At 45.4% G+C, this 24,584-nt stretch overlaps 1 protein-coding gene across 5 annotated transcripts in view; it reads left to right on the forward strand.

The window, feature by feature from the left end:
* The window catches only part of CHCT1 (CHD1 helical C-terminal domain containing 1), a 38,946-nt gene that overhangs the window by 5,823 nt on the left and 8,539 nt on the right, over window positions 1-24,584 (forward strand). Inside the window, exons 1-2 of one of the 5 annotated variants that reach the window (XM_055101682.2) lie at window positions 23,075-23,196; window positions 24,463-24,547. The exons of 1 other annotated variant lie outside the window; for it this stretch is intronic. In XM_055101682.2, coding sequence (XP_054957657.2) covers window positions 24,473-24,547 — 75 coding nt within the window. In that variant the 5' untranslated portion in view covers window positions 23,075-23,196; window positions 24,463-24,472. Of the gene's footprint in view, window positions 1-23,074; window positions 23,197-23,253; window positions 23,453-23,842; window positions 24,548-24,584 lie in introns of those variants that run through there. 3 more of the 5 variants (XM_055101684.2, XM_003814463.5, XM_055101681.2) reach the window with 3 other exon arrangements.

Consider the following 24,584-nt stretch of genomic DNA (forward strand, 5'->3'; position numbering starts at 1 on the left):
AAGGTAGAGCTACAGTTACCCATGACTGCGTCACTGCACTCAAGCCTGGGCAACAGAGTGAGACCTTGCCTCAAAAAAAGAAAAAAGAAAAAAAAAGGTGTTTTGGCAACCCTGTTTAGTCACTGGTGTTCTGGTCGGAGGGAAGCAAAGAGAATCAAATCTGGGTTTCTTAGAAAGAGGAAGGAAATTCATGTAAGAAAGAGGAAGTTGGCAAGCCCCTCACTCATGCCTATTTAACATCTTCCCACTACCCTAACAATTGAGTATAAATGTTGCAAATAGTTCATTTTAATATTCATAAAGCACTTTTTGTGTGCTAAATCCTGAGGAATACAAAGATGATTTTTTTTTAAGTTGCTTAGCTAGGTACAGTGGCTGGCTCAGAAATTAAACTCCTGTATGTAATCCTAGCACTTTGGGAGGCTGAGGCAAGAGGATTGATTGAGGTCAGGAGTTCAAGAACAGCCTGGGCAACATTGCAAGACCCTGTCTCTACAAAAAAAAAATTTAATTAGCTGGGTGTAGTGGTGTGTGCCTTCGGTCCCAGCTACTTGGGAGGCTAAACTGGGGAGAGTGCTTGAATCCAGGAATTTGAGGCTGCAGTGAGCTATGATCATGCCAGTGCACTCCAGCCTGGGTGACAGAGTGGGACTCTGTCTTTAAAAAATAAAATAATAAAAAGAAAAATCTCTAGAAAGTCCTACAATACAGGATGTTATGGGAACCTAGAGTAGGGAGAGGTATTAGTCCAGATTGAAGGAGTGGGAAGAGGGCAGGAAGCCTGGGGAATGTGAATCTTGAAAGATAAATAAGAAAGCAGACATTCATTTACTCTTAACAAATCCACTGTGCCTACTCTGTGGCAAGCATTGTTCTAGGTGCTGAAGATACAGAATTGAGCAAAGTAAAAGCTCCTGCTCTCATGGAATTTATATTCTAGTAGGAAAAGAGACAAAATAAGTATAATAGTACATCAGTTGTTCTACAGAAAAAAAATGCAGAGGAAGGAGGCAAGAAGTGCTGAGATGAAGATTATAATTTAAAACTAGAATGGGGCTGGGCATGGTGGCTCATACTTGTAATGCCAACACTTTGGGAGGCCAAGGTGGGAGAATTTCTTGAGTCCAGGAGTTTGAGACCAGCCTGGGAAACATAGCAAGAGCCTGTCTCTACAAAAAAATTAAAAAAAAAAAATTTAGCTGGGTGTGGTGGCATGTGCCTGTAGTCCCAGATGTTTGGGAGGCTGAGATGGGAGGATTGCCTGAGCCCAGGAGGTGGAGGCTCCAGTAGGCCATGATCACACCACTGCACTCCAGCCTGGATGACAGAGCAAGACCCTGTCAAAAAAATAAATAAATAAGTAAAAGTAAAATATAAAAATAAAAATAGAATGGTCAGAGAGAAGCAAAAAGGGTGATATTTAAGCCAAAATTGGAAGGAGATAATGAAGCAGACTTTGTGGATATCCAAGGGAAGATTGTCCAAGGAATGAGGCAAGAGCACATCTGCCAGCTCTAAGGGCCAGCAAGGAAGCAACTGTGCCTGCAACAGTGAGAGAAGGGGATGGGATCAAATCCTCTTTACAGACTTTGGCTCTTGCTTGTAAAATCAGAAGCTGTCACAGGTTTTGGAATGGAGAAGAGATCTGTCACCTTTTTTTTTTTGAGATGGAGTCTTGCTCTGTTGTTGAGCCTGGAGTGTAGTAGTGTGATCTCGGCTCACTGCAACGTCCACCTCCCAGGTTCAAGCAATTTTCCCACCTCAGCCTCCTGAGTACCTGGGATTATAGGCATGCGCCACCATGCCCGGCTAATTTTTGTATTTTTAGTAGAAACAGGGTTTCACCACGTTGGCCAGGCTGGTCTTGAACTCCTGACCTCAGGTGATCCACCTGCCTCAGCCTCCAGAAGTTCTGGGATTACAGGCGTGAGCCACCACGCCCAGCCTGTCATCCATTTAAAAAAGATATCTCTGACTGCTGTGTTGAAAGTGGACTGGAGTGAGAGGAGAAGGGACAAAAGGGCAAACACAGGGAGACCAGTTAGGGGGCGACTGCATTAATCCAGGCGTGAGGGTTAGGCGGTGAGAGGTTAGATCCCAGATATTATTTTGAAAGAACAGCCAACAGGATTAGATTGGGATGGATGACAGAATATTTAAAGATGACTCCAAACTTAGTGACCTAAGTAGTTCAGAATTGCTACTCACTGAGATGAGGAATACAACAGGAGAAGGAGATTTGTGGGTCAAGATCAGAAGCAGAGCTTTGGACATGTTACATTTGAGATGTCTATTAGACATCCAAGTGGATAGGTTAAATAGAGAGTTAGATATTTAACTCTGAAGTTAGAAAAGGTACAGGCTGGAGACATAGGTTGAGGAGTCATTAGAGATTGATGGTATTGAAAGCTGTAAGACCAAGATGAGTGCAGTGGCTCATGCCTGTAATCCCAGCTATTTGGGATGCTGAGTCGGGGGGATCACTTGTGGCCAGGGGTTTGAGACCAGCCTAGGCAACATTGGTAGACCTAGTCTCTACAAGAAATAAGAGTTTAAAAATTAGCTTGATATGGTGCCACCTGTGATCCCAGCTCTTTGGGATGCTGAGGCGGGAGGATTGCTTGAGCCCAGGAGTTCGAGACCAGCCTGGCCAACATAGCAAAACCCCATCTCTACAAAAAGATTTTAAAAAGCCGGCATGGTGGCATGTGCCTATAGTCCCAGCTACTTAGGAGGCTGTGGTGAGAGGATGGCTTGAACCGGGGAGGTGGAGGTTGCAGTGAGCTGAGATCGTGCCACTGCACTCCAACCTGGGTGACAGAAACAGAGCCAGATGCTGTCTAAAAAAAAAAAAAGACCGGGCGCGATGGCTCACACCTATAATCCCAGCACTTTGGGGGGCCAAGGTGGGCGTGGTGGTGGGCGCCTGTAGTCCCAGCTACTCAGGAGGCTGAGGCAGGAGAATAGCGTGAACCAGGGAGGCGGAGCTTGCAGTGAGCAGAGATCGCGCCACTGCACTCCAGCCTGGGCGACAGAGTGAGACTCCATCTCAATTAAAAAGAGAAAGAAAGAAAGAATTATAAGCAGTTGACGAATGCTTTCAGGTAGATAGATCTTAGGAGCTTTATTGGTTTTTGTCAGGTTTCTGTTTTACTGTAATTTGGGGGCTATCAATGTGCAATACTTGACAGGAAGTTCTGGGCACCCTCAAAATTTGTTCTAAAAGAATGTGTTTGGTTAAAGTATGATAATCAAGGGTTAAAAGTAGACTCTGGGGGCTGGGTGCAGTGGCTCACACCTGTAGTTATCCCAGCACTTTGGGAGGCTGAGGCAGGTGGATCACTTGAGGTCAGGAGTTTGAGACCAGCCTGGCCAACATGGTGAAACCCCATCTCTATAAAAAAAAGAAAAAAAAAAAGAAAGAAAGTAGATCTCTGCCTATGCATGAACTTCAGCCTGGTTGTCACTCAGAGATTACTGGGGCCCAAACTTTTGTGCACATTAGTAGATAATATTAACAAACAAATCAATTCATGCAAAAATCTAAGGGAGCAGCCAGTAGATACAAAGTTGTTCCCAGAAAACCCATGGAGAAAGGGTTCAAATTTCCCCCACTGAGACAAACTCTCCCCTAACTCTTATAGTAGCTCACACTGTGTGCTAGCCTCATGGGCAACCTTTCTGGAAAAGGGTGCTAACTTATCCCAGATCTTCTAGTTTTTGTCTGAGTGAAATGAAAACAAAGGTGGGCAAAGTGAAATTCTAGTTAATAGGTCACTGTGTGCATGTATTAGCTGCACCCAATTTTGCATTGTACAAGCACTAATATAAGGATCTTTCATTCTAGTGGTTGTCCCTTCAAAAGAGAAAGCCTGGTAGGGGAACAGTATTTTCTCCATCCTCAATATTCCATCCCTCATTTATCTTTTTTTTTTTTTTTTTTTTTTTTTTTAAATACAGAGTCTCACTCTGTTGCCCAGGCTGGAGTGCAGTGGTGCAATCATGGCTCATTGCAGCCTCGACCTCCCAGGCTCAAGTGATTCTCCCACCTCAGCCTCCCGAGTAGCTGGGACCACAGGCACACACCACCACACCTGGCTAATTTGTTTATTTTTCGTAGAGACAGGGCTTCACCACGTTGCCCAGACTGGTCTTGAACTTGGTTCAAGTGATCCTACCTCTTTGGCCTCCCAAAGTGCTGGGATTACAGGCATAAGCCACTGTGCCTGGTCCTTATTGATCAGTTATTCTTCTGAAATGCTAAATTAGTAATCAGAATCACGTTCCAGCACGGTATGCATTACTTTGCTTACATGAGTATACCTGTGCTACTGTGATTCTGGGTTGTCATTGCTTCATAAGAAATTATTCCAAACACTGAGTAGCATAAAACAATGACAACATTTATTTTGCTTATGAAACTGCAATGAGCAAAGCTCAATGGGGAGAGCTAATCTGTACTCCATTTAGTGTCAGCTGCAGTGGCCTGAAAGCTAGGGACTGGAATCCTCTGAAGGCTTTCTCACTCATGTCTGCCAGTTGATGCTGGTTGTCAGCTAAGGCCTTAGCTGGAGTTGTCATAAAAACAGCTAAGCCCACTGTGCTTCCTCTTTCCTGACAACATTGTGGTTAGGTTCCAAAGGTGAGCATCCTGAAAAGAGGAGGGGAGAGAAGGGGGCTGGTGTAGTGGGTGGGTAAGCTGTATCTCTGTTTTTTTTTTTTTGAGACGGAGTCTCGCTCTGTTGCCAGGCTGGAGTGCAGTGGCACGATCTCGGCTCACTGCAACCTCCACCTCCCGGGTTTAAACGATTCTCCTGCCTCAGCCTCCTGAGTAGCTGGGACTACAGGCGCACGCCACCACACCCAGCTAATTTTTGTATTTTTAGTAGAGACAGGGACAGGGTTTCACCGTGTTGGCCAGAGTGGTCTTGATCTCTTGACCTCGTGATCTGCCGGCCTCGGCCTCCCAAAGTGCTGGGATTACAGGCATGAGCCACGGCGCCCAGCCAAGCTGTATCTTATGACCTAGCCTCAGATGTAACGCAGTGTCACTTCTGCTGCATTTTAGTCATTGAAGTAGCCACAAAGTTCTGCCCAGGTTTAAGGGGAGGTGAAATAATATCCAGAAATGTTGTCATGCCACAGTCTGCCCTCGGGTTACAATTCAGATTCCTCCCACTTGTAAGATGCATACACCGTTTCTTCTAAAACTGCCTTGAGGTCTAGGATCTCATCATCTAGATCAGGTCCAGGGGGACTAACGCTCCTCAGGTGTGGTTCCTCAAATACAATGCCTTTTGACTTGAACACCTGCTCTTAGTATACAATGAGTTTATTTAAGGAAAGGGGGTCGTGATGTATTGAACTTACTTTTAAATGCTTCAGGGACAAACTATATATTTTTTCACACATATATATTTGAAGACTATATACATACAGAAACATGGGCCGGGAGCAATGGCTCCCACCTGTAATCCCAGCACTTTGGGAGGCCAAGGCGGGAGTATTGATTGAGCCCAGGAGTTCAAGACCAGTCTGGGTAACATAGTGAGACTCTATGTCTACAAAAAATTAAAAAATTAGCCAGGCAGTTTGGCACACGCCTGTGGGTCCCAGCTACTTGGGCAGCTGAAGTAAGAGGATTGCTTGAGCTTGGGAGTCAAGGCCGCAGTGAGCCGCGATCACACCACTGCACTCCAGCCTGGGTGACAGGGCGAGACCCTGCCTCAAAAAAAAAAAAAAAAGAAAAAGAAAAAAAGAAAGAAAAAGAAATATGCGCACACACACATATTTCTGGGGATTACTTCCCATCCCTTGAGCTTGGGCAGAACTGTATGACTGCTTAAATGATGGAATGTAGCAGAAGTGATACTGTTACATTTGAGGCTAGGATTTAGAGAGAGAGGTGGGGGAGAGGGAGAGAGAATGCAAATAATAAAGCAAATTGAGCAGATGTTAATAGGTGAATCTGAATAAAGGGTATATGCAAGTGTTCTTTGTGCTATTCTTGTTTTTGCAACTTTTCTGTAAGCTTGAAATTATTTCCAAATAAAAAGTTTTTTTTTAATGTGATGCACATGGAAGAGGTCCTGAGCTTTAAATATTTTGATATTTTTAATTCCAGGGCAAATCCCGACTTGATTTTTATGCCAACCCTTTAGTTCCTCCTTTGCCCAGATTTCTACAAGAAGACAATCTCGTTTCCTAAAAGAACTAGTTCTAGGAGAAACCGTCTTTGAGAGAGGAGATTTGGCATAACGAGACTCAACTTTTCAATTATCTTTGTATGACCTACTACACTAAAGGCATCTTGAAGCTATGTATGGTTTATAGGGAAATTGTAGAAGAGTGCACCTCAGCCTCCTTGGAACAAAAGAGACTGGGATTAGCTGCCTTGAAGAACCATCATTGTGTTCCCAGAGTTCAAATTCTAAAAATAGTGGCTGCTGAGAAACAACCTTCTCATCTTTCCTGTATGAAAAGGACACTTAAATAGAAGGCTGGTCTTTTTACTTAACAGTGTCACAATCTCCAAACAACCAAGGAGTAATCACTACTAAATGTCCCATTTTAGAAGCTGTTTGGGTGGGTGCGATGACTCCACGCCTGTAATCCCAGCACTTTGGGAGGCCGAGGCAGGCGGATCTCTTGAGGTGAGGAATTGGAGACCAGTCTGGCCAACTTGGTGAAACCCTCGTCTCTACTAAAAATACAAAAATTAGCCGGTATGGTGCTGCACAGCTACTCGGGAGGCTGAAGCACAAGAATTGCCTGAACCAGGGAGGTAGAGGTTGCAGTGACCCACGATCATGCCACTGCACTCCAGGCTAGGCGACAGAGCAAAACTGTTTCAAAAATAAAAAGAACAAAAAATAGAAGCTGTTACTTTTTTGTTTTTGTTTTTGTTTTTGAGACAGAGTCTCGCTCTGTCACCCAGGCTGGAGTGCAGTGGCTCAATCTCGGCTCACCACAACTTCCACCTCCTGGGTTCAAGCAACTCTCCTGTCTCAGCCTCCCAAGTAGCTGGGATTACAGGCACATACCTCCAAGCCCACCTAATTTTTTTGTATTTTAGTAGAGATGGGGTTTCACCGTGTTGCCCAGGCTGGTCTCGAACTCCTGAACTCAGACAGTCCACCGGCCTCGACCTCCAAAAGTGCTAGGATTACAGGCATGAGCCACTGCGCCTGGCTGAAGCTGTTAGTATTTTTAAAATCATGCGGTTGAATTGCTTGAGCCCAAGAATTCGAGACCAGCATGGGCAACATATCAAAACCCCATCTCTACAAAAATACAAAAATTAGCCAGGCCTAGTGGCATGTTGCCTATAGTCCCAGCTGCTCAAGAGGCTAAGGTGGGAGGATCACCTGAGCCCGGGGAGGTGTAGGCTGCAGTGAATCATGATCACACCACTGCATTCCTGCCTGGGCAACAGAGTGAGATCCTGTCTCAAAACATAAAATAAAATTAAATAAATAAATAAAAGGCACCTCAGGGCCATTTAATAAATTCATCCATAACCATTGTGCATAAAATTTTATTCTTTCAAAGTTTATTATTTGGCTGGGTGCAGAAGCTCACTCCTGTAATCCAGCACTTTGGGAGGCCAGTGTGGGAGGATTGCTTGAGCCCCGGAGTTGAGACCAGCCTGGGAAACATAGTTAGACACCACCTCTCCAAAATGTCTTTTTAAAATTTAGCTAGGTGTACTGGTGCACACCTGTATTCTCAGCTACTTGGGAGGCTGAGTTGGGAGGATCACTTGAGCCCAGGAGGTCAAGGCTGCAGAGAGCCGTGATCATACACTGTACCCCCACCTGGGTGACAGTGCAAGACCTTGTCTCAAAAACAAACGAAAAAAAAAAGCTTATTATTCTGAAAAAAAAATTTTTTTTTGGAGACAGTCTTGTTCTTGTCATCCAGGGACCATCTCAGCTCACTGCAACCTCCGCCTCCTGGGTTCAAGCGATTCTCCTGCCTCAGCCTCCCAAATAGCTGGGACTACAGGCCCATGCCACCATGCCCAGCTAATTGTTGTATGTTTAGTAGAGAAAGGGTTTTGCCATGTTGCTCAAGCTGGTCTCAAACTCCTGGCCTCAAGTGATCCACCCTCCTCAGCCTCCTAAAGTGCTGGGATCACAGGCGTGTGCCACTGCACCTGGCCCATTATTCCGAAATTCTACGTTGAAGTTCTTCTATTGCTTTTTTTTCTCTTTTTTGAGACAGAGACTTGCTCTGTCACCCAGGCTGGAGTGCAATGGCATGACCTCGGCTCACTGTAATCTCCACCTCCCAGGTTCAAGCGATTCTCCTGCCTCAGCCTCCTGAGTAGCTGTGATTACAGGCACGCACCACCACGCCCAGCTAATTTTTGTATTTTTAGTAGAGACAGGGTTTCACCATGTTGATCAAGCTGGTCTTAAACTCCTGACCTCGTGATCCACCTGCCTCAGCCTCCCAAAGTACTGGGATTACAGACATGAGCCACTGCGCCTGGCCTTTCTTTCTTTCTTTCTTTCTTTTTTCAAACTCCATTTTGTAAGGTTGATCAGTTGCTCAAAGACTGACATGCTAATCAAATTTCAGTGAAACAGAGGACTTTTGTTTCTGATCATGATGGAGTTAAAAGGGACCAGATTAACCCTTCTGCCATACACACCTAGGAAGCTAGACAAAACATACAGAACAACCGTTTTCAGATGTTGGACAATTGGCAGTGCAGAACTGACGTCATTGAGATAAAGAAAAAAATGAGGTAAATTCTGTGATTTTCCTAGCTTTTTGCCTAGCGGTGCAATCTGGATCATAAAATCAGAATGTGGCAATCTCACTGAGGACGCACAGACTGGAGTTCATGGAACCTGAGGCAGCTGGAAGTTGCTGTGCAAAATTCCAAAAAGGAAGAAGGTATGCAAAAACCTTCAGAAATTTGCATAGGATCTTGAGTTTTTTTCTGAATATTAAGGTAGCCATAAGTAGAGCTAAGTTCCAGGAGACTGAGCAAAGAACAATTGAAGAGATGTAACTGAACAATTCCCAGAGCTAGGAAACATACAAATTATGACCAATTGGAGTAGAAATAACTTAGTGACCTCCCAAGATGTTCAGGAGAGACTGCAGCAGAGATAAACCTTACTAAAAGGTCTGAACTAGGTCTAGAGTAAAGTACACGCTAGACCTGCTTAACGAAGCTTAAAAACTAGCCTCAAAAACATCAAACTAATCCAAAAGTAAGTTAACAACCTGGTACAACAAAGACCTATACTCTTTAAGGGAAGACTACAAAATACAGACATTCAACAATGTGACATCCACATTAGCCAGGGGTGGTGGTCCATGCCTGTAATCCCAGCTACTCAGGAGGCTGAGGCAGAAGAATTGCTTGAACCCAGGAGGCGGAGGTTACAGTGAGCCGAGATCAAGCCACTGTGCTCCAGCCTGGGCGACAGAGCAAGCCTCTGTCTCAAAAAAAAAAAACAGAAAAAGTCCGGGTGCAGTGGCTCACGCATGTAATTCCAGCACTTTGGGAGGCCAAGGCAGGCGGATTGCCTGAGGTCAGGGGTTTGAGACCAGCCTGGCCAACATGGTGAAACCTCGTCTCTACTAAAAATATAAAAATCAGCTGGGCGTGGGGGTGACTGCCTATAGTCTCAGCTACTGGGAAGGCTAAGGCAGGATAATTGCTTGAACCTGGGAGGTGGAGATTGCAGTGAGCTGAGATGTCGCCACTGCACTCCAGCCTGGGGCACAGAGCGAGACTCTATCTCAAAAAGAAAAAGAAAGAAAAAGAAAAAGAAAAACAATGTGACATCCTGAGATCCAGTAAAAAATTACTATTTATACCAAGAAGCAGCGGGGAAAAACCAAGAGAAAAATCAGGTGACAGACATGGACCCAGAAATGACAGAAATTATGGAATTAGCAGATAAGAATGATGAAACAGCTATTATAACTATATTTAAAGAAAAACATGAATATAATGAGGAAAGAAGAAAAAAGAACCAGATGGAACTTCTAGTGGTGAAAAATACAGTATCTGAACTTGTAACCACATCGTATCAATCTGGCTCAACTTTTTTTTTTGAGACAGAGTCTCTCTCTGTCCCCCAGGCTGGAGTGCAGTGGCACGATCTTGGCTCACTGCAAGCTCTGCCTCCCGGGTTCAATCGATTTTCCTGCCTCCGCCTCCCAAGTAGCTGGGATTATAGGTGCATGCCACCATGCCCAGCTAATTTTTGTATTTTTAGTAGAGATGGGGTTTCACCATGTTGGCCAGGCTGGTCTTCAACTCCTGACCTCAAATGATCTGCCCACCTCGCCCTCCCAAAGTGCTGGGATTACAGGCGTGAGCCACTATGCCCGGCCAATCTGGCTCAACTTTTATATAACAAAGTTGTGAGTTTTCAGTTGCTATGGATTCCCCAGGTTGAAGGTTATATAACCTGAGCATGCCCAGATGAAGCAAGCATGCAACGATAGGGGGAATCTAAGTGCTCAGACCAAGGAGCAGAGACGGAACTAAGTGGACACCACATAGTTTGATCCAGGATCCAATCAGATCAAACTCTGACATCACCCCATGCCAGGATCCAGTCAGATCATGCCTTCTGGCATCACCTCATTGCAAGATCCAATCAGATAATACCTTGCTACCCTATGCTTATAAAACATGACCCAGACCCCAGCTTGGGGAGACATAGTTGAGCATTTCCTCCTATTTCCTTGCCAGCTGACTCACAGTAAAACTTTTCTCAGCCGGGCACAGTGGCTCATGCCTGTAATCCCAGCACTTTGGGAGGCCGAGGTGCACGGATCACCTGAGGCCAGGACTTCAAGACCACCCTGAGCAACATGGCGAAACCCCGTCTCTACTAAAAATACAAAAATTAGCTGGGCATGGTGGCACGTGCCTGTAATCCCAGCTGCTAGGGGGGCTGAGGCAGGAGGATCACTTGAACCTAGGAGGCGGAGGTTGCAGTGAGCCGAGATCGTGCCACAGCATTCCAGCCTATGCAACAGAGCGAGACTCCGTCTCAAAAACAAAAACAAAACTTTTCTCAAAAACTAGTGCCACAGTATTGGCCTCTATGCACGTCGGGCAGTGAGCCCATTGATTGCTCAGTAACAAAATGAAAAATTCAACATGGCAGCTGGCTTACCCCAGAGCAAGCAATCAGAGGGAAAAAAAGAGGGTTACCTAATGCATTAGTTTTCTATTGCAGTAAAAAATTACCACAAGCTTAGTGGCTCTGAAACCACCTTTGCAAAAATTACAAGTGAGATAAATCTGACATAGAAAAAGTATGATAGTGAAAAAAAGTCTGACCTAACTGACTCCATTTTGCTTCTAACCTCAAAGCCACCCTTGTTCATTTCCCGGCATAGGCCAAACTAACTATGGGAGGAATTTATAGTTTGAAAGAGGGGTGTCCAATCTTTTGGCTTCCCTGGGTCACATTGGAAGAGGAAGAATTGTCTTGGACCACACATAAAATACACTAACACTAATGATAGCTCATAAGCTTAAAAAAGTCACAAAAAAACCCTCAATATTTTAAGAAAGTTTATGAATTTGTGTTGGACCACATTCAAAGCTGTCCCGGATGGTATGCAGCCCATGGGTCAAGGGTTGGACAAGCTTGGTTTAAAACAAAGATGAAAATAGCCCCTTCCCAAAACTAACAATCTCCTTGTTCAGTGACTAAAACTGCCTTTGAAAAACTAACAAACTAGCTACAAAGTTAAAATTATGGTTCAGAAGTCTTGTAGCCAGAGGGCACAAGATTTGTAATCTCCCCAGTTGCTCCTATAGATAACATCACTATTGTAAAATCTAAGATTGATGTTTGAGGTATTTTCCAGGCCCTGCATTCTGATGGGCTATCTGGTCTTGTAACCCCCAGCAACACATAGGAAGAAACTGGCTCATCTGGTCTTGTAACCTCCACCCAGAAACTGACTCAGTGCAGGAAGACAGCTTTGACCCCCTATGATTTCATCCCTGACCCAACCAATCAGCACTCCCCATTCCCTAGTCTCCTGCCCTCCAAACTATCCTTTAAAAACCCTAGCCTCGGTGGGCGCGGTGGCTCACGCCTGTAATCCCAGCACTTTGGGAGGCTGAGGAGGGCGGATCACAAGGTCAGGAGATTGAGACCATCTTGGCTAACACGGTGAAACCCTGTCTCTACTAAAAATACAAAAAATTAGCTGGGCGTGGTGGCAGGCACCTGTAGTCCCAGCTACTCGAGAGGCTGAGGCAGGAGAATGGTGTGAACCTGGGAGGCGGAGCTTGCAGTGAGCCGAGATTGCACCACTGCACGCCAGCCTGGGCCACAGAGTGAAACACCGTCTCAAAAAAGAAAGAAAGAAAGAAAGAACCAGAGAAGCAAGAGCAAACAAAAACAAATGCAGTCTATACTATATAATGCTATATAAATCACAAGAGTCAAAAGCACACAACATAGGTTAGAAATAGAAACTGTCGGCTGGGTGCGGTGGCTCACGCCTGTAATCTCAGCACTTTGGGAGGCTGAGGCGGGGGGATCACAAGGTCAAGAGATTGAGACCATCCTAGCCAACATGGTGAAACCCCGTTTCTACTAAAAATACAAAAATTAGCCAGGCATGGTGGCACGTGCCTGTAGTCCCAGCTACTTAGGAGACCAGCCTGGACAACATAATGAGACCTTCACCTCTACAAAAAAAAAAAAGTTTTTAAAGTTAGCCAGCCAGGCCAGGCACGGTGGCTCACACCTGTAATCTCAGCACTTTGGGAGGCCGAGGCAGGCGGATCACCTGAGGTTGGGAGTTCAAGACCAGCCTGACCAACATGGAGAAACCCTGTCTCTGCTAAAAATACAAAATTAGCAGAGCATGGTGCATGCCTGTAATCCCAGCTATTTGGGCGCTGAGGCAGGAGAATCACTTGAACCCAGGAGCCGGAGGTTGCGGTGAGCCGAGATTGCCCCATTGCACTCCAGCCTGGGCAATAAAAGCAAAACTGTCTCAAAAATAAATAAATAAATAAATAAATAGTTAGCCAGCCATGGTGGTGCATGCCTGCAGTCCCAGCTACTCAGGAGGCTGAGGTGGGAGGATCACTTGAGCCCAGGAGTCAAGGCTTCAGTTTGAGCCGTGATTATACCATTACACTCTAGCCTCGGTGACAAAGTGAGAGTCTGTCGCTATTTTTTAAATTTAATTTTAATTTGTATTTATTTATTTGTTTTAGAGAGAGAGGTCTCACTATGTTCCCCTGGCTGGTCTCAAACTAATGGGCTCAAGTGATCCTCCCACCTCAGCCTCCAGAGTAGCTGAGATTACAGGCATGCACCACCATGTACAGCTCCCTATTCTACTTTCTGTCTCTATGAATTTGCCTATTTTAGATATTTCATATAAGTGGAATTATATATTTGTTCATTTGTGTCTCGCTTATTTCACTTAGTAGAGTTTTTAAGATTCATTTATGTTGTAGTATATATGAGGATTTCATTCTTTCTGTGGCTGAATAATATTCTATTGCATGCATATACCACATTTTTTTATCCATTCATCTATTGATGGACACTTGGGTTGTTTCCACTTTTTGGCTATTGTGAACAATGCTGCTGTGAACATTGGTATATAAGTATCTGTTTGAGTCCCTGCATTCAATATAATTTAATATTTAATAATGCTTCTGTTTAGCAAACAGCTGGCAAAATTGCAAAAACTTAATAATCAGCTCTGATGAGCCTGTTAGAGCCAGCTCTAGCACAATATCAGAGAATCTGTAATTTACCTGACTGGACCCAACAAGCCCAACTTGGAATTCAAGCTCACCACACCAGTATTTTCCAAATTTGCCCGATGATGATAATTGCCTAGGATATTTATGAAAATACTGATCCCCAAGCCAGGTGTGGTGGCTCATGCCTATAATCCCAGCACTTTGGGAGGCCAAGACAGAGAAGATTGCTTGAGCCCAGGAGTTTGAGACCAGCCTGGGCAACATGGTGAAATCCCATCTCTACAAAAAATACAAAAATTGGCCGGGTGTGTGATGTGAACCTGTAGTCCCAGCTACTAGTGGGGAATGGGGGCGGTGGGGCGGGGGAGCAGGTGGCTGAGGCAGGAAGATCACCTGAGTCTGAGAGGTCAAGGCTTCAGTGAGCTATGATTGCACCACTGCACTCCAGCTTGGGTGACAGAGTGATACCCTGTTTCAAAAAAAAAAAAAAAAAATAGTGATTTCCAGACCCTCTTGGGACATTCTGATTCTGAAGGTCTAAGGCAAGGTGATTTTTCTGTCTGAAAAACTCTAATATTAGTCCCCAGTCTCACCAAATCTGGGCCTGAAGGGAGGGAGTGGGGTACAAATACGGTGCCCCGGAAGAAAGGTGGTGAGAGTGAGTCCTTTGGGGAGAAATTGCTGCAAAATTTGAGATGCATTTTTTTCCTCTCCAAAATCATTCCCAGCTCCAACATTCATTGACATTCATTCAGTTCTCTCCTGCTTATCTCCCTGAATTCTGTCTTAGCAAAGAAAACCTTCCAGAAAGAGCCAAGAGGAAATCATTAGGCCCCAGCAATTTTGACAAGATCACAGACGCTTGCATATCATTAGACTATTTAGAAACACGCTCTAAAGTTCCGAGGTTGCCATTCTGCAGTGTTATTTTGATACCCTGACAAGATATTTTTAGAGCACATGAAGCCCAAATTAAAACATTGCTACAGGAAAAAAAAAGTGAAATCCAACCAGGGGTCTATTAAATGGAAAACTACAGTAAATATCAGATAAGAGTGAAGAAAATAGTACAAAACATTTTTGAAAACTATTTTGGGAGAAGCAGGAGTTGGAGAGATGCTCATGACTTATGTGCAGAGATGTGTCTGTATCCTGCCAGTGGGGGAGGGAAAGACCTTATCCCTGTGTTATAGAACTGGGGTCCACTCACCTGGCCCAGCAAAAAGAATGCTGATGTCAGGATAGCAGTGAAAGAAAGTGAGGACTTTGTTGCAGGGTGCCAAACAAGGAGAGCTGGCAGCTCATACTTAAGACCTGACCTCCCAGATGGCTTACAGTTAAGGGTTTTTAAAGGCAGGGAGACAGATGTGCTAGGCCAAGTCATAAACCAGTACAGGGGGGCTATATATTATTTTGACTTAAAAAGGAAGGGAGGACAGGTGGATTAAAAAAATTTTGATTTCTAATTGGTTAAGAGGCAAAGCTTTTGTCTAAAACTTTGGGATCAGCAGAAAAGAATGTTACTGGCTGGGCGCAGTGGCTCATGCCTGTAATCCCAGCACTTTGGGAGGCCAAGGTGAGCAGATCACGAGGTCGGGATATTGAGATCATCCTGGCCAACAATAGTGAAACCCTGTCTCTACTAAAAATACAAAAATTAGCTGGGCGTGGCAGCGTGTGCCTGTAATCCCAGCTACTTGGGAGGCTAAGGCAGGAGAATCACTTGAACCCAGGAGGTGGAGGTTGCAGTGAGCTGAGATCGCACCGCTGCACTCCAGCCTGGTGACAGCTAGACTCTGTCTCAAAAAAAAAAAAGAAAAAAAAAAAAAAAAAGAATGTTACCTGTGGTTCATGAGTGTGACCTTCTCCAGGCTCCTCAGGAAGAAATTTTTTAAAAAGAATGGTTGGTTTGGGAACAGTCCTCTGTTCCCCCTTATCTGAGGTCCATGTGCTAGCAGAGTAGGATGTGGGTCCAGGTTTCTGTAAAACAACTCAGGGACATATATTAAGATGTTATCGGCTGGGCGTGGTGGCTCACGCCTATAATCCCAGCGCTTTGGGAGGCCCTGGTGGGCAGATCACTTGAGGTCAGGAGTTCGAGACCAGCCTGGCCAACATGGCAAAACCTCATCTCTACTAAAAATACAAAAATTAGCTAGGCATGGTGGCATAAGCCTGTAATCCCAGCTACTCGGGAGGCTGTGGCAGGAGAATTGCTTGAACTTGGGAGGCAGAGGTTGCAGTGAGCTGAGATCATGCCACTGCACTCCAGCTTAGGTGACAGAGCAAGACAAGATGTTATCTTTAGTTTCTATAGGGAATAAAATATCTCCTGACTCTAACTTCCTTGGTGATTGTTTTATTGATTTATTGATTTATTTGTTTATTTTTTGAGACAGAGTCTCGCTCTGTCGCCCAGGCTGGAGTGCAGTGGCATAATCTCGGCTCACTGCAACCTCTGCCTCCCAGGTTCAAGCTATTCTCATGTCTCAGCCTCCTGAGTAGCAGAGATTACAGGCGCCCACCACCAGGCCCGGCTAATTTTTGTATTTTTAGTAGAGACGGGGTTTTGCCATGTTGGTCAGGTTGGCCTCGAACTCCTGACCTCAGGAGATCCACCCGCCTTGGCCTCCAGAAGTGCTGGGATTACAGGCATGAGCCACCGCGCCCAGCCAGTTATTGTTTTAAACTACTATTGCCTTCTTGTTCATCAAGTTGCTCATTTACTTCTCCAGGCTAGCTAGGTGCCTGGAATTTCCCTAGAAGGAACACCAGATTTTCATTTTTCTTTTCTTTCTTTCTTTTTTTTTTTTTTTAGATGGAGTCTTGCTCTGTTGCCCAGGCTGGAGTGCAGTGGTGCAGTCTCAGCTAGCTGCAACCTACGGTCTCCCGGGTTCAAGCAATAATTCTACCTCAGCCTCCTGAGTAGCTGGGATTACAGGAAGAAATTTAAAACAAAGAATGGGTGGTTGGAGTTCAGTCCTCTATTTATAGTCCTCTATAAAGAAAATAAATTTTTCGTTATTTTCATGCTTGGGGAGGGTGGTATCCAGCAGGTCCCTAAGAAGGGTCCTTGCTTAGTCTCACTTGCAGCCTGTCTTGGAAGGTCCTGATGCCTTGTATTAGCACAAGAGGAGATTCCTGTCCACTGGGGAGGGCTGGATGTAGGCTGCTGGCAGGGAAGACACAGGACTTCACTGTACATGGTCAAATATCTTACTGGCCTTCTGTTTACTCCCTGGTTCCTTGGCTTGGGCCTGGAATGTGGTTAGTTGGGCTTTAAACCCCCTTGCCTTCTTCCTCTGCCTTTTTGCTCTCAAGAGTAGCCCTGTGTCTGGTGTTTGTCACAGTGTCTCCATTTGAAGGCTTCCATGGGTTAAAGACCCATCTAACTTCCAGAATCACTGCCGAGAAGGTCCACAAGCTTAGGTTAGACTTGTTAGATCCTTAGTTCCTAATATCTTTGGGGCTAGACCTCTTTGATGAGTCTTTGCATACAATTCACTGGATAGCACTTCAAAGGTTTGTTGACTCCCTTAAGCCCATTGGTGGATTAAGACAGTGTCTAGGTAATGATTCAGATCCAGGTGGCCTTGGAGTAGGGACAACTTGGCTTAGCTGGGAGGTGCTGGCATGCTCTTCAGACCCAGCACTCCAGCTATGACAGGGATTTCAATGGCCTTCCTTTTCTTGGAGTCTTTATACAATTCTAATTGGATAATTTGGAGCAAGAACAAAAAGCCTCTTTTGGCAATTTTAAGATATGCTTGGTGGGTTTTTTTTTGTTTATTTGTTTGTTTTTTTGAGATTGAGTCTCACTCTGTTGCCCAGGCTGGAGTGCAGTGGCATGATCTCGGCTCACTGCAACCTCTGCCTCCCAGGTTCAAGCAATTCTCCTGCCTCAGCCTCCTGAGTAGCTATGACTACAGGCACGCGCCACCATGCCCAGCTAATTTTTGTATTTTTAGTAGAGACAGGGTTTCAGCATGTTGGCCAGAATGGTCTCGATCTCTTGACTTCATGATCTGCCCGCGTCGGCCTCCCAAAGTGCTGGGATTACAGGTGTGACCCACTGCGCCTGGCTTACTCTTGGGTTTCTTATAAAGAAAAGAGGATAGGGGAGAGTTCTTTAGGGTAATACAAGGATTCTACATCACTGTTCAACCCAGAAAGAGAGATGGGCAGATTTCATATCTATGAGGGAAAGCGTAAGCAGTAGATGCTAAGAGTTATTTTCTATGTATGCTTAATTCAGGACATACAACAAGAATTTCGTGAGTTCCATCACATATACTAGGGGATGGAGGTAAAGCATGATGATTATGAAACAGGCGTATGCCATCAAAGAGCATGCCAACCTGCATAAAGAGGGGGGTGGGCAAATTAACAACCCACAACCCCCTCACCTGCCAGATGCCTAAAGTATATGGCACATATTTGGATTTTAAAAAATGTGGTGGAGGGATGACTTTGTTGAATGACTTGATTTGCCCTATAGAGTCATTTTATGCCGACCAATGGAATTTTGAAGAATGCTCCCAAAGGCAATGGATTTTTGTTTTGTCTTAGTTAATGTTGAGCCATTATTCCTGGCTGCTGTTAGGTTCAATTGTCTCTTCAGGCTACTCCCCATGGTTGATAATAAAACCATTATGAGAATAGGGCAGTCATCCAAAGCCTAGGGCTTGCTGAAAGCTCTGGCAGGGAAAATGGTAGTTTGGGATTAGGGAACAGGAAGGGACAGCTAAGCTTTGAGGTACTAACAGTTATTTCCTCCTTCTGAATTGAATTGGGGATATATATACACACACATGCACACACACACATATATTCATGTATTTATATATGTATGTATATATCCAATTCCTTTTTTTTTTTTTTTTGAGACAGAGTCTCAATCTGTCACGCAGGTTGGAGTACAGTGGTGTGATCTCGGCTCACTGCAATCTCCCCCTCTTGGGTTCAAGCCATTCTCCTGCCTCAGCCTCCTAAATAGCTGGGATTACAGGTATGCACCACCACACCCAGCTAATTTTTATATTTTTAGTAGAGACTGGTTTTAACCATGTTGGCCAGGCTGGTCTCGAACTCCTGACCTCAGGTGATCCACCCACCTCAGCCTCCCAAAGTGCTGGGATTACAGGTGTGAACCACTGTGCCCGGCAAATTTCTTTCTTTCTTTCTTTTTATTTTAACTGTATTTTCTTCCAGTCTTGATCCATATTTGTGTCCACTTATGAGGTGTAGCATACATACCCTTTTATGTTCTGTATTTTTGGTGGGGAGTCTCTCTATGTTGCCCATGCTGGTCTCTAACTCCTAGGCTCAAAAGATCCTCTTGCCTTGGCCTCCCAAAGTGCTGAGAATACAAGCATAAGCCACATGCCCAGCTGATTTTTAATTTTTGTGTGTGTGTGTGACAGAGTCTCGCTCTTGTCGCCCAGGCTGGAGTGCAGTGCCATGATCTCGGCTCACTACAACATCTGCCTCCCAGGTTCAAGCGTTTCTCCTGCCTCAGCCTCCTGAGTAGCTGGGATTACAGGTGCCTGCCACCACACCCAGCTAATTTTTGTATTTTTAGTAAAGACAGGATTTCGCCATGTTGGCCAGGCTGGTCTCGAACTCCTGACCTCAGGTGATCCGCCTGCCTCAGCCTCCCAAAGTGTGCTGGGATTACAGGCTTGAGCCATTGTGCCCAGCCTGATTTTTAAAATTTTTATGTATTTATTTATTTTTATTTTTATTTTTATTTTGAGACAGAGTCTTGCTGTGTCGCCCAGGCTGGAGTGCAGTGGCACAATCTAAGCTCACTGCAACCTCTGCCTCCTGGGTTCAAGCGATTCTCCTGCCTCAGCCTCCTGAGTAGCTGGGGCTACAGGCGTCCACCACCACGTCCGGCTAATCTTTTTTTTTTTTTTTGAGACGGAGTTTCACTCTTGTTGCCCAGGCTGGAGTGCAATGGCACGATCTCGGCTCACCGCAACCTCTGCCTCCCAGGTTCAAGCGATTCTCCTGCCTCAGCCTCCCTAGTAGCTGGGATTATAGGCATGTGCTACCACGCCCAGCTAATTTTGCATTTTTAGTAGAGACGGGGTTTCTCCATGTCAGTCAGGCTGGTCTCAAACTCCCGACCTCAGGTGATCTGCCTGCCTCGGCCTCCCAAAGTGCTGGGATTACAGGCGTGAGACCCCTCGCCTGGCTAATTTTTGTATTTTTAGTAGAGACAGCATTTCACCATCTTGGCCAGGCTAGTCTCAAACTCCTGACCTCAGGCGATCCGCCCGCTTTGGCCTCCCAAAGTGCTGGGATTACAGGTGTGAGCCACCGTGCCTGGCCTCTGTTTTTTTTTTTTTTTTTTTTTTTTTACTATTAACTTTTCCTTTTTTGTATTCTACTGCATCTTCTCAGAATTGTGTTCTGTCACCAAAAGCAGTTTCAACAAAAGCAAAAAGTGACTAATGGGATCTAATTAAACTAAAGAGCTTCTGCACAGCAAAATAAATTATCAATAGAGTAAACAGACAACCTACAAAATGGGAGAAAAATTTTGCAAACTATGCATCCTACAAAGGTCTAATATCCAGCATCTGTAAGGAACTTAAATACATTTACAAGAATAAAAACAAACAACCCCATTAAAAAGCCATCAAAGGACATGAACAGACACTTTTCAAAAGAAAATATACATGCAACCAATAAGCATATGAAAAAAAGCTCAACATCACTGGTCATTAAAGAAATGCAAATCAAAACCACAGTGAGATACCACCTCACACCAGTCAGAATGATGATGATTAAAAAGTCAAAAAATAACAAATGCTGGCAAGGTTGCAGAGAAAAAGAAACACTTCTACACTGTTGGTAGGAGTGCAAATTAGTTCAACCATAGTGGAAAGTAGTGTGGTGAATCCTCAAAGAGCTAAAAACAGAACTACCATTCAACCCAGCAATCCTGTTACTGGATATATACCCAAAGGAATATAAATCATTCTACCATAAAGACACATGCACTTGTATGTTTATTACGGCACTATTCACAATAGCAAAGACATGGAATCAACCTAAATGCCCATCAATGGTAGACTGAATAAAGAAAATGTGGTAATATCCATCATGGAATACTATACAGCCATAAAAAAGAACGAGATCATGTCCCTTGCAGGAACATTGATGGAGCTGAAGGCCATTATCCTTAGAAAACTAACATAGGAACAGAAAACCAAATACCGCATGTTCTCACTTATAAGTAGGAGCTAAATGATGAGAACACATGAACACGTAGAGGGGAACAACACACACTGGGGCCTACCAGAGAGTGGAGGGTGGGAGAAGTGAGAGGATCAGGAAAAATAACTAATGGGTACTAGGCTTAATACCTGGGTAACAAAATAATCTGTGCAACAGGCCGGGCACGGTGGCTCATGCCTGTAATCCCAGCACTTTGGGAGGCTGAGGCGGATCACGAGGTCAGGAGATGGAGGCCATCCTGGCTAACACAGTGAAACCCCGTCTCTACTAGAAATACAAAAAAATTAGCCGGGCGTGGTGGCAGGGGCCTGTAGTCCCAGCTACTCGGGAGGCTGAGGCAAGAGAATGGCGTGAATCCGGGAGGCGGAGCTTGCAGTGAGCAGAGATGGCGCCACTGCATTCCAGCCTGGGTGACACAGCGAGACACCATCTCAAAAAAAAAAAAAAAATTCTGTGCAACAAACCCCCATGACACAGGTTTATCTATATAACAAACCTGCAACTCAAGGTTAAAAAAAATTATTATTATTGTTATTATTATTATTATTATTATTATTTGAGTCGGAGTCTTGCTCTGTTGCTCTGGCTGGAGTGCAGGGGCATGGTCTTGGCTCACTGCAACCTCTGCCTCCCGAGTTCAAGCGATTCTCCTGCCTCAGCCTCCTGAGTAGCTGGGATTACAGGCATGCACCACCGCGCCTGGCTAATTTTTGTATTTTTAGTATTTTTATTTTTATTTTATTTATTTTGTTTATTTTATTTTATTTGTTTTGTTTTGTTTTATTTTATTTATTTTGTTTTACTTTATTTTATTTTGTATTTTTAGTAGAGACTAAAAATAGTAGAGGGTTTTAGTAGAGGGTTTTGCCATGTTGGCCAGGCTGGTCTCAAACTCCTGATCTCAGGTGACCCACCCACCTCGGCCTCTCAAACTGCTGCGATTATAGGCGTGAGCCACCGCACCCGGCAGAATTATGTTGTTTTAAAACTTAGCATTATATAATGTTTTTAATGATGTTATTTAGTCCTTATGAGTAGATTTTTTAAAAAGACTCTTTCCTGGCCGGACGCGGTGTCTCACGACTGTAATCCTAGCACTTTGGGAGGCTGAGGCAAGCAGATCACCTGAAGTCGGGAGTTAGACACCAGCGTGACCAACATGGAGAAACCCCGTCTTTACTAAAAATACAAAATTAGCCAGACGCGGTGGCACAAGCCTGTAATCCCAGCTACTCGGGAGGCTGAGGCAGGAGAATGGCTTGAACCCGAGAGGCGGAAGTTGCAGTGAGCCGAGATCACGCCATTGCTCCAGCCTGGGCAATAAGAGCAAAACTCCATCTCAAAAACAAACAACAAACAAACAAACAAACAAAAAAACCTCTTTCCTGACTGTAAAAGTAAAGCATATTTGTTATTTTTAAAAATACAGATAATATGTGAAGAAAGTGAAAAATTACCTTTGATATTTTGAAGTGTATCCTTCAAGACTTTTTTCTATGCATATATAAATATATATGTACAAAAATGGAATCATACCTTTTAGTTCCTGTTTTCCATGTCAATAGATATATAGTGACATATTTCATGTTTTTATGAATATACCATGATTTATGTATTCTATTAGTGACACTGCAATTGTTTCCAAATTGTCACTATTGTAACAGTCCTCATCATCTTCTCTCCTTAGGACTAATTCCTCCTATAAGTAGAATTGGTGAGTCACACAGCATGCACATTTAAACACTTTAAAATACATTGTTTACCAATCTCACTGCCAGTAGGAACGTATGTAAAGGTTCCTTTCCCCTTGCTCTTGCCAATATAATTATCCTTCTTAATACTCGCAAAATAATCTAGAATTAATGATCAGAAAACAGACCTTCCATCTTGGAGGCGGATAAGTGGAAGGTTTATTCCTCCCCTTACAACAACAACAACGACAACAATAACAACAAGACGTTTGCTGAACATGCTGGCATAGAGGACAAGTTTAAAAGTTTCTGGACTCAAAGGGTGCTCCTCCAAAGCTCCGGGCCTCCGGGCTACCCCTACTTGAAGCCGCTATGCCCCTCTCCTGTGCCCGAGGTGGCCGCTGGGTGGCAGGGGAGGCCCGGGCCGACGGCGGTCCCACCGCACTGTCGCGAAGGCAGGCGAAGAACAGGGCCACACTGAGTGGGGACAACTGGGCCCGGGCCCAGAGGACACGAAGGAAGGTCCGGGAGAAGGAATTCCTAGTTTCAGGGAAGAAAAGGTGGCTCGAGTGAGGAAACTGCGGGGGCAACGGTCTCTCGTCGCCGGGACCCCGCCGTGTGCCGCCCAGGGACGCGAGGGGGCGCTGCTGCCGCGCCAGGGGCGAGGGTCCCGGGGCCTCCTGAGCACCTCCCGGCCCTGCCCGGCCAACTCAGGCTACACCCGGACTCTGCCCACCGCGTTTCCGCCCTCGGCCTCGGGTCCCTGGAGGGCTCGCGGGTAGGAAGAGTCGGGGTGGCGGGACTTTCGCCGACACCCGGCTCCCTGCCTGGTGGCTGCGCACACGAGGCCGGCGACGGGACTTGCCCGCGTCTCAGCGCCTCCTGTGTGAAGCGGGACCGCTGCGGTACCTGCCCCAGGGAAGGCCGCTGGGAGGGTTACAGAGCCCGTAGGCACTGGCGGGGATCTTTATACACCCCCAAAACACATCCCACCCAGTACCCAGCACCCATCACCCATCACCCAGTACGGAGGGCTTATTATTAACAACTTCCTGGAGGCCGCAGGGGCAGTGCTGGCTCACTGTGTCCCTTCTCCCTTTCAGCTCTCCCTAGACCTCTGTCCCAAATCAGAAAAGAATTTTACAAACTGTGCTTTCCTCTCGGGGAGCCCCCACCACGGCGTAACCCAGCAGGCAGGAATGGCACACGTGCAGGAAAATGAGATCAAAAGCCTTACCAGGTGGTGTCAGGATCAGCATCTGACAGTATTCTTGGGAGAAGGGGCGCCAGCCTCTCCTGACCTGCTGTGCGCTCTGCCAAAGTCTTCGCTCGACCCCGCACATCTTGCTCCGTTCCCTAGTCCAGATCCCAGCTGGAGGGGCCAGCTGCAGCCACCCCTAAGAATGAGGAAAGGGAGCGGGGTGGGGGGCTGGGTTCTGTGTTGGCAGTTGCCGTGGCTTTGCTCCGAGTTCTGGAGCCAAACCGCCCACTCCCTGAGACGGCTAGGTCACAGAAGCAGTGGGTCAGAAGCCAGAGGGGACGTGGGGAGTGCCACCCTGGAGCCTACCGGCACACCTGCTGAGATGGAGGCCTCAGATGGGCAAGGGGGTGAAGGGGACAAGCCACTAGAGAAGGTGAAGTGGGGTGTGAGGGAGGGAGGGAAGGAGGGTCCCGGAGGGGCTGGTTTTGGAAAGTAGAGAACATGAAATTCAGGAAAGAAGAGAAGAACAATGATAGGGTACCTGAGATAGCAAGAGGCCTAAAGCACAAGAACTTTCATTCATTCAGAAGTTTATGCATGACCTGTGTTCCTGGCGAGATGATGGGGAAGAGGTCGCCTCTCATTGTTGGTTATGAAGACTTGAGAGTATGTGTATGTATACACATGGTCTGTGTGTGGTTGTGTGGTG

This window comes from Pan paniscus, chromosome 19 (assembly GCF_029289425.2).
Source record: "Pan paniscus chromosome 19, NHGRI_mPanPan1-v2.0_pri, whole genome shotgun sequence".
NCBI classification, from domain to species: domain Eukaryota; kingdom Metazoa; phylum Chordata; class Mammalia; order Primates; family Hominidae; genus Pan; species Pan paniscus.